At 39.5% G+C, this 8,735-nt stretch overlaps 2 protein-coding genes across 2 annotated transcripts in view; both read left to right on the top strand.

Annotated features, from left to right (window-relative positions):
• LOC113469121 overlaps positions 1–3,063 on the top strand; it is a 3,314-nt gene extending 251 nt beyond the window's left edge. The window contains exons 2-6 of the mRNA XM_026826584.1: positions 629–889; positions 1,345–1,657; positions 1,716–1,723; positions 1,831–2,037; positions 2,747–3,063. Of these exons, the coding sequence (XP_026682385.1) occupies positions 629–889; positions 1,345–1,657; positions 1,716–1,723; positions 1,831–2,037; positions 2,747–3,063 (1,106 nt within the window). The remainder of the gene's footprint in view (positions 1–628; positions 890–1,344; positions 1,658–1,715; positions 1,724–1,830; positions 2,038–2,746) is intronic.
• Positions 3,064–5,210: 2,147 nt separating this feature from the next.
• Positions 5,211–7,080, top strand: LOC113469118 (piggyBac transposable element-derived protein 4-like). The gene has a single exon (XM_026826582.1). It carries the CDS (start codon positions 5,226–5,228, stop codon positions 7,056–7,058), a length of 1,833 nt encoding a protein of 610 aa, XP_026682383.1. The 5' UTR covers positions 5,211–5,225; the 3' UTR covers positions 7,059–7,080.
• The last annotated feature ends 1,655 nt before the right edge of the window (positions 7,081–8,735 follow it).

Here is an 8,735-nt window from a genome sequence, read left to right as displayed (position 1 = left end):
ACACACACACACACACACACACACACACACACACACACACACACACACACACACACACACACATTTTTATATTGCCGAACACGTAATGGGGTCCTCCAGCATTCCCCCTCCTTCCCTCTCTCTCCTCCCTCCCTCTCTCTCTCTCTTCCCTCCCCCTCCGTATACTTCATTCCTTCCTGGAAACCAATTATTAAAAACTTAGTAAACTTTTCGTTGAAATGGAAGAAAATTTCACAGTTAAGTTTTGAGTGGTGCAATGCAATCTTAGGATGGGTGACAACTCTTTTCTTTCTCTCGATTTTTTTTCTTTTTATTCTGGGTGTTTTGCTTCCTTTTGTTTCTTCTGTATCTAACACCCATATTTATGAACAAAATGCTGGCTCTTAAGTTCGTGCTAAGCATAGTCTCAAGGCATTTGATTGGTCAATTTTGACTTGAGACTGATCTATTCTAAGAACGATCATTCTTGTTCATAAATACGAGTGTTAGTCTCCTCTTTCTCTGACGTAGGAACGTACGTACGTATTTTTTTAGAGCCCCCTCCGCCCCTCGCCGTTAAGTTTCGATTGGGGGTCCCCGGTTAAATAGATTTATGGGGGAGAGTGGATGCTCCGAATCATACGGTAAGCATTTCTTGGGGGTAAGATTTGTGCAAAACAATACAGAATCACTTTTTTTGTACTTATAGGCGTTCCGTCAACATTGAACTATATTCCCCTGGACAGCGTTACCTCCGCGTCACCCAATCTGATTCCTTACCCCTCCTGGGAAGCGAACCAAGTACCTCCCCAGCCACAGGACCAGTGTGACACTCTGACCACCACGTATCGTATCAAGGCCGACTCGTGTGACCGACTATGGGTGCTGGATGCGGGTACTACTGGACTAGGTAAGTTTAAGTTAGGAGTCGAGTGGATTGGAACACATCAGATGCCTTCCCTGCCCTTGGGATCCATTGTATTCGAAGAAACCATTGACTGATGAAAATTTGTAATGAAACAATAAGTTGAAAAATGTCCCGGAATTTCAGAGAGACTGTGATCTCAAAAACTAGATAAGTAGGTATACCTACTCGTACATCTTACAATCAAAATACGTAGGTAATTATTATGTCGAACTCCTCGGCAACCGAAAGTGAAAGACCTAAATTTAAATGTACCTCATCCTAGGTAAAGAGAAGATGAGGTATCATTCGCCTTAAAGCCCATTGCAATAGAATTATGTGTACAACTTATTGTTATACATTTAAGTACTATATTTGTAACTCAGTGGTTCATTCTCCTTCTTCGATTTTGTTCTTCAAATGGCCTGACTATTTCTGTCTTGTGATGTGTCTCTCCTCAGAAAGTACCACCAAGCAGATTTGCCCGTACGCCATTCACGTTTTCGACCTGAGAACAGATCGACGGATCCGTAAATACCAACTCCGTCCTGAAGACATCCAGCCTGGGACATTCATCACCAACATTGCCATCGATGTGGGCAAATCCTGTGAGGACACATTCCTGTATGCTTCAGATCAGCTGGCATATGGTCTCCTGTCGTATTCCTGGGAGCGGAACACTTCCTGGCGAGCCCGACATGGGTTCTTCTTCCCGGATCCTTTGTTGGGTAAGTCATCATCAACACGCTTGTCTGTGAATTTTAGAATTTTATTGTAAATAGGTAACTCAGACCATTGTGATAACTCAGACCCATTTCTTTAGACTGGGAAGGCGAGAAAGTATGAAATACTCGTATATTGCCCTCAAAATTCAATACCTAGCTATAATACCATACCGAAATTAGTGTCACTAATATTGACCATGTGAGGGGACTTATAACATTAAGCACTTATTCTACCTATTCCATTGAACTATATTCCCCTGGACAGCGTTACCTCCGCGTCACCCAATCTGATTCCTTACCCCTCCTGGGAAGCGAACCAAGTACCTCCTCAGCCACAGGACCAGTGTGACACTCTGACCACCACGTATCGGATCAAGGCCGACTCGTGTGACCGACTATGGGTGCTGGATGCGGGTACTACTGGACTAGGTAAGTTTAAGTTAGGAGTCGAGTGGATTGGAACACATCAGATGCCTTCCCTGCCCTTGGGATCCATTGTATTCGAAGAAACCATTGACTGATGAAAATTTGTAATGAAACAATAAGTTGAAAAATGTCCCGGAATTTCAGAGAGACTGTGATCTCAAAAACTAGATAAGTAGGTATACCTACTCGTACATCTTACAATCAAAATACGTAGGTAATTATTATGTCGAACTCCTCGGCAACCGAAAGTGAAAGACCTAAATTTAAATGTACCGAGTCGAGTGGATTGGAACACATCAGATGCCTTCCCTGCCCTTGGGATCCATTGTATTTGAAGAAACCATTGACTGATGAAAATTTGTAATGAAACAATAAGTTGAAAAATGTACCGGAATTTCAGAGAGACTTTGGTCTCAAACACTGGATAAGTAGGTACCTATACCTACATCTTACAATCAAAATACATACGTAATGATCATGTCGAACTCCTCGGCAACCGAAAGTGAAAGACCTAAATTTAAATGTACCTCATCCTAGGTAAAGAGAAGATGAGGTATCATTCGCCTTAAAGCCCATTGCAATAGAATTATGTGTACAACTTATTGTTATACATTTAAGTACTATATTTGTAACTCAGTGGTTCATTCTCCTTCTTCGATTTTGTTCTTCAAATGGCCTGACTATTTCTGTCTTGTGATGTGTCTCTCCTCAGAAAGTACCACCAAGCAGATTTGCCCGTACGCCATTCACGTTTTCGACCTGAGAACAGATCGACGGATCCGTAAATACCAACTCCGTCCTGAAGACATCCAGCCTGGGACATTCATCACCAACATTGCCATCGATGTGGGCAAATCCTGTGAGGACACATTCCTGTATGCCTCAGATCAGCTGGCATATGGTCTCCTGTCGTATTCCTGGGAGCGGAACACTTCCTGGCGAGCCCGACATGGGTTCTTCTTCCCGGATCCTTTGTTGGGTAAGTCATCATCAACACGCTTGTCTGTGAATTTTAGAATTTTATTGTAAATAGGTAACTCAGACCATTGTGATAACTCAGACCCATTTCTGTAGACTGGGAAGGTGAGAAAGTATGAAATACTCGTATATTGCCCTCAAAATTCAATGAGTAGCTATATAGGGTACTTGGGGGGGGGGGGGGAGGAGAGAGGAGGGGCACTAAGAAGCTTTCAAGGGTTTTTGTGGACTCTCGACAAAGGAAGATGGAGGAGAAGGAGGAAGAAGAAGAGAAAAGTGGGGAAGAAATAGAGGAGGTAGTGGAAGTGAAAGAGGAGGAGGAGGAGGAGGAGAAGAAGAAGAAGAAGAAGAAGAAGAAGAAGAAGAAACAGAAGGAGGAGAAGGATTAAAGAAGGAGGAGGAAGAAGAGGTGATGGTGGTGGCTGTGGTAGTGGTATTATTGGTGGTGGAGGGGTGAAGGAAACGAAAGAGGAAAGAAGGAGGAGGAAGAAAGAGAGGGAGGGAGAGAGGGAGAGAGAGAGAGTGAGTTCCACGAGGAGATATTTTTAATCAAAATTTCAAAATTTATTAACGTTGAACAAGGGAAAGAGGGTATGTACCATGTATAGTTACCTTTCCCTAATATGTATCCAACTATATCATACCATAAGGTAATACTTATTATCTACCTACTATACATATATGTAGGTACTATAACTACCTCTGTGTAAAGATAATAATAATAATAATAATTAAAATGTTTTATATGCAAGAAGGGCATTTTATAAAGCTTGATGAAATATGAAATGCTTTCCCTAAAATGGGTAACCCAGAAAGGCACCTTCCTACAGGTAACACAACAATGAAATAATCTAATAAATCGTCAATCTCTCCTCTAGTACCTACCTACCTTTTTTTACAACTCGTTTGTTTTAATTCGAATAGGTCAGACGGTCCTCAATGTAGGACCCCTATAGGGGGTCGAGTCTGTGTGCTTGACATGTGATGCGTACGCCTGAAATTTGTGTCTGAAATTTCTCTTCTGGTAATTGTAATGTTGTTTTGTTCCTATAACTCACTGATATTTTCATTATTTTCCTCTTTCTTATTTTATTAACTACCATGTTAGTAAACACCTGCCATGATGTTTTTTTTTTTTTTTTTTTTTTTTTTTTTTAAATTTTTTTAAAACCCCCGCCATTTTTTTTTTTTTTTTTTTTTTTTTTTTTTTTTTGCAAATTTGTAAATCCTAAATCCATTAAAAACTTTAAATTGGATTTTCAATCCTATCCCAGAAAGATAAACAGGAACAGCTCTGTCACAAACTCAAAACGGTCTGAAAAAGAACTGGGTCCTACATTTGGTGCGCTCACCTCACGGGGGGATCTTGTTATGAGCTGAAATTATTTCACCAAAGTTTTACTTTATAAATTACCGAAGAGAGGGTGTGCCAAAGAGGAGAAGGGTTTTCACTTCTTTAATCACACGAAGAACAAGAACCATCACCATTTGTTGCAACATGCTGCAACAAAGAGGAACGATGCAACACGCTGCAACAACTCTACATAAAATCTTAAAATCAAAAGAAACTATGCAACATGGAGTAACAACGCTTAAAATACACAAGCACAGCGCAAACGACTCACCCTGGAGCATAGTTAACTCTTTGAGGGGCAGAAAAAACACACTTTCTTTCACATTTCAAGGGCGGTGGTTAGTTTACTAACCACCTTATTTGTGCGTTGTAGGGGCAGGAAAAATTCATACATCCGATCCCTTTCCAGGGCGGTGGTTAGTTCATTAACCACCAGTTTTAGAGAGGGGTTTTGTTCTCTACGTAAAATTGAAATCATCAGTAACTTTGCTAGTAGTTTATCAAAATTTCGCTAGAGCTCTCTGTATGTTTCAATCGAAGATTTTTTGTTGTTTACATTATGAAAGACCGATTTTTCTCAGTTGAGATCGTGATTTTTGTAGAAAATTTTAGTAGTGTTATTTCTTAGTATTTTTCAAGTTTAAAAAAAGCCGTGTATCTTAAATGAAGTGTTTATGAGTACTTTCAATGCTTTAGTTTTCAGGTTGTTTTACTGATAAAGGCTCATTTCCTCAGAGGAGTCTGAGTTTTCAGATTTCTTGGTGGTTAATATACTAACCACTGCCCTTGAAGTGTAAGCGTTTATCAGTAAACCTGTGTGTGTTTTTTTCAGGCTTTTTGTCTTACATTTATTTGAAAAATGAATAGAAAAAATAAACTGTCCCCTCACAAAATAAATGATAATGATATTGAAACTTTACTGGAGGAAATACCCTCAGATGATGACTCTATAGTGTCTGATGATTATGACAGTGACAAAGATCCAGAATACTCCCCAACCGGTACAGGGAATCAGCAAGCAAGGAGAGAAGTTCTGTTGTTCAGCAGTTCTGATGAAGACGAATCTACTGATGAAGACGAGTCTACAGTACCCCCTGTATTACAACAACCACAGCCTTCAACCAGTGCAATACAACAACCAGAGGCTAATTCCAGCCTAACATCAGCATCACCCTCTGTTGTCTGGTATGATAAACCCAATACCAATTTTGTTGTTCCTGATCTAGTCTGGCAGCAAGTATGTGGCATATCAGATGAAATAAGATACATGGAAAACCCTTCACCATATTCATTGTTTTGTAAGTTCTTCACAAATGACGTTTTAGAGCACATTGTATTCCAAACCAATCTTTATGCCACCCAGAAGGGTCGACCCTTCACCAACACAACTACAGAAGAAATGAAAACATTTTTGGGTATTAATTTATTTATGGCAATGAAAGTTCTGCCAAGTTACAGAGATTACTGGTCGAATAGACCAGACTTTCATGACCACTACATCTCAGATATCATGACTGTGAAAAGATTTAGTTGGTTATTGTCTCACATTCATCTGAATGATACCAGTGTCATGCCCCCTCGAACCTCACCTAATTATGATAAACTCTATAAAATTAGACCATTCTTATCTCAGATGGAAACAGTATTTGAAAAAAATTATAAACCCCATCAGAAAGTAGCTGTTGACGAGTCAATGGTGAAGTTCAAAGGGAGGTCATCGTTGAAGCAATACAACATAAATAAGCCCATCAAGAGGGGCTATAAAATCTGGATGCTATGTGATGAAAGCGGGTATAATTTAAAATTCCAGATCTACACTGGAAAACTGAACAACACTGTTGAAGTTGGTCTTGGTTCCAGGGTTGTATTGGATTTAGTACAAGGACTAGATAATAAAAATCATCTAGTCTACATGGACAACTACTTTTCATCGTATGACTTGTACACAAACTTGATGAGTAGAAATATTTATGCATGTGGAACAGTAAACATAAACAGAGTGAAACTACCGAAAATGGTGGATGATAAATCTCTTCAGAGAGGAGACTATGATTACAAGGTTTCTAATGACAATGTCAGTGTAGTAAAGTGGAAGGATAAAAAATCTGTACACCTTCTATCAACTTTCCATGATCCCAAGACTACAACATCTGTGAACAGGAAACAAAAAGATGGAACCATTGTAGAAGTGAGTTGCCCAGTAGTATTGAAAGACTATAATCAGAACATGAACTTTGTGGACAATTTTGATCGTATAGTAAATGATTATCACTTGGATAGAAAAGCAAAAAGATGGTGGATGAGAATATTCTTTCATTTCCTTCACTGCAGCGTGAGCAATGCCTATATTTGTCACAAGGAGATACCTAACATGACACGTGTAGATAATAAAGAGTTCATTAGACAAGTTTACGAAGGACTCTTAGCAAAATCCATTGTAGAAGAATCACCTCTAGCCCTGAAAAGAGTGAAAGCAAAATTTGTGGACGATAATACTCGTAAGCCTTATGTATCCAAACATATAAGGCTGGAGAAATCAAGACATCAACCTGAGAGTTCAACATCTCGTAGATGTGTGGTGTGCAGCACAAAGAGGAATCCTGTTAGGACAATTTGGTCTTGTAACACTTGTAAAGTACCTCTTTGTGTCAAGAAAGATAAATCCTGCTTTCAAAGCTATCATTCTGCCTGAATCATAAGGCAATTGTGTAAAGACAGAGAAATGAAGAAAATGTGTAAGTAAATTTAGTGAAAAAAAATAAATCTGAAGGTTTTTTTTTTAATTTCATGGGGAAAATTAGTGAAAAGTTACTTAGGAAGGAAAACGACCAATAAGAACAAAAGTGAAGAAAATAAACCTTATTTTTACCTTGTTTTCTAAACTCGAAACAGCGGTTTACATCGTTTGGTGAAAGAAACTTTCGGAAAAGTCGTACCATTTTCCAGTAGTACAGGAAAAACCACTTTCGGGATCATAAAACTCAACTGATTGGCAATAAGGAGTACGATTCCTGTACTACTGGAAAAGGGCGGTGGTTAGTACACTAACCACTTTTTGATATGCCATTTCTATCATATCAAATTCCATAACTGTTTGTTTGTTCCACAAAATAGTACGTCATGTCATAAAAAATGAAGTACCTAACTCAAAATTCAGAAACAAGACAAAAAAAAATCTGCCCCTCTAGGGGGTAAAATCAGGTGGTTAGTTTATTAACCACCACCCCTGAAAGGTTCCACAAGCTTGAAAATATCTGCCCCTACTGCGCTCTAAAAAGGTGGTCAGTACATTAACCACCGCCCTTGAAAGAGTTAAAGCGCTCAAAGAAGGAGAAGAAAAAGAAAGAGGTGAAGTAGAAGAAAGAAAAGAAAAACGAGAAGAAAAAGAACAAGAAAGAAGAAGAAGAGAAAGTGTAAAAGTGGAGAGAAAAAATGCACAACCTTCAAACATAGTTCCAACCACCCGTTAGTGACTTCGATACTTCAAACAATCACCCAACTAACAAGTAGGTATCACCATTGCAACAAAACTTAGTCACTTCAAACAAGCAGCCAGCTATCACCATTGCAACAGAACTTAACCTAGAAAGTAAAAACTTGGTAAAACTTCCACGGAATGAGCATCACGAGAGATCCATTATAACAAATGATGATAAACTTGGAAATGGGATAACGCGAAAACATGAAATGAACAACACAGATCCGCAAGAAAACACAGAAAATACAATGTTTTTAATTAAATATTTCCCCACTCCGCACTCTGCCCGGGAAAAACGGGGGCGATAAAAAATGTATTTTGAAAACTTTGAAAAATTCCCTCCGCGCTCCCAGTGTTGCTCCTTGTGGGACGCCCCCCTCTTGCCCGGAAAATCCCTCGAAAAATCCCCCCTCTTCCTTTTTTTCGCGATTTTCTCGTTCCGTAAATTCCCGCGCACCTAATTACTCCGAAAAAGAAGGGAAAAAACAACCAAAGCTATCCACTTAATATTTTCTATTTAGCTGATGAAATGCACACTGGTAGTCTGTTAGGTACTGGGGTAGGGGAGAGGAGATGGTAATGAAATGACAGAGGAGAAGAGGGAGGAGGAATGGGAGACGGAGGAAGAAGAGGAATAGAATGTGTTGGTGGTAAAGAGAGGGGAATTAAGGATGAGGAAGAAGAAAAGGAGGTGGTGATGATGAAGGAGGGGAAGTTGGGAGGAGTAGGAGGGATGGAGTTAGAAAAAAGAGAAGGAATATGAGCAGGAGGAGGTGGATGTTTTGTACATTTTTAATTTTATTACGAAAGCTGCTGAATAAATTCCGACTGGAGTTAGTCATTCAGATCAGCATCAGAGCTTGGAGGAAGGGAGGGGAAGAGGAAGAGGAG

The sequence above is a fragment of the Diaphorina citri genome, unplaced genomic scaffold (assembly GCF_000475195.1).
Source record: "Diaphorina citri unplaced genomic scaffold, Diaci psyllid genome assembly version 1.1 scaffold962, whole genome shotgun sequence".
NCBI classification, from domain to species: domain Eukaryota; kingdom Metazoa; phylum Arthropoda; class Insecta; order Hemiptera; family Psyllidae; genus Diaphorina; species Diaphorina citri.
This window is presented reverse-complemented; position numbering and strand designations above follow the sequence as displayed.

Bases quoted from the DNA above. Each gene is read 5' to 3' on its own strand.
- LOC113469118 (XM_026826582.1), top strand. From the start codon at position 5,226: ATGAATAGAAAAAATAAACTGTCCCCTCACAAAATAAATGATAATGAT.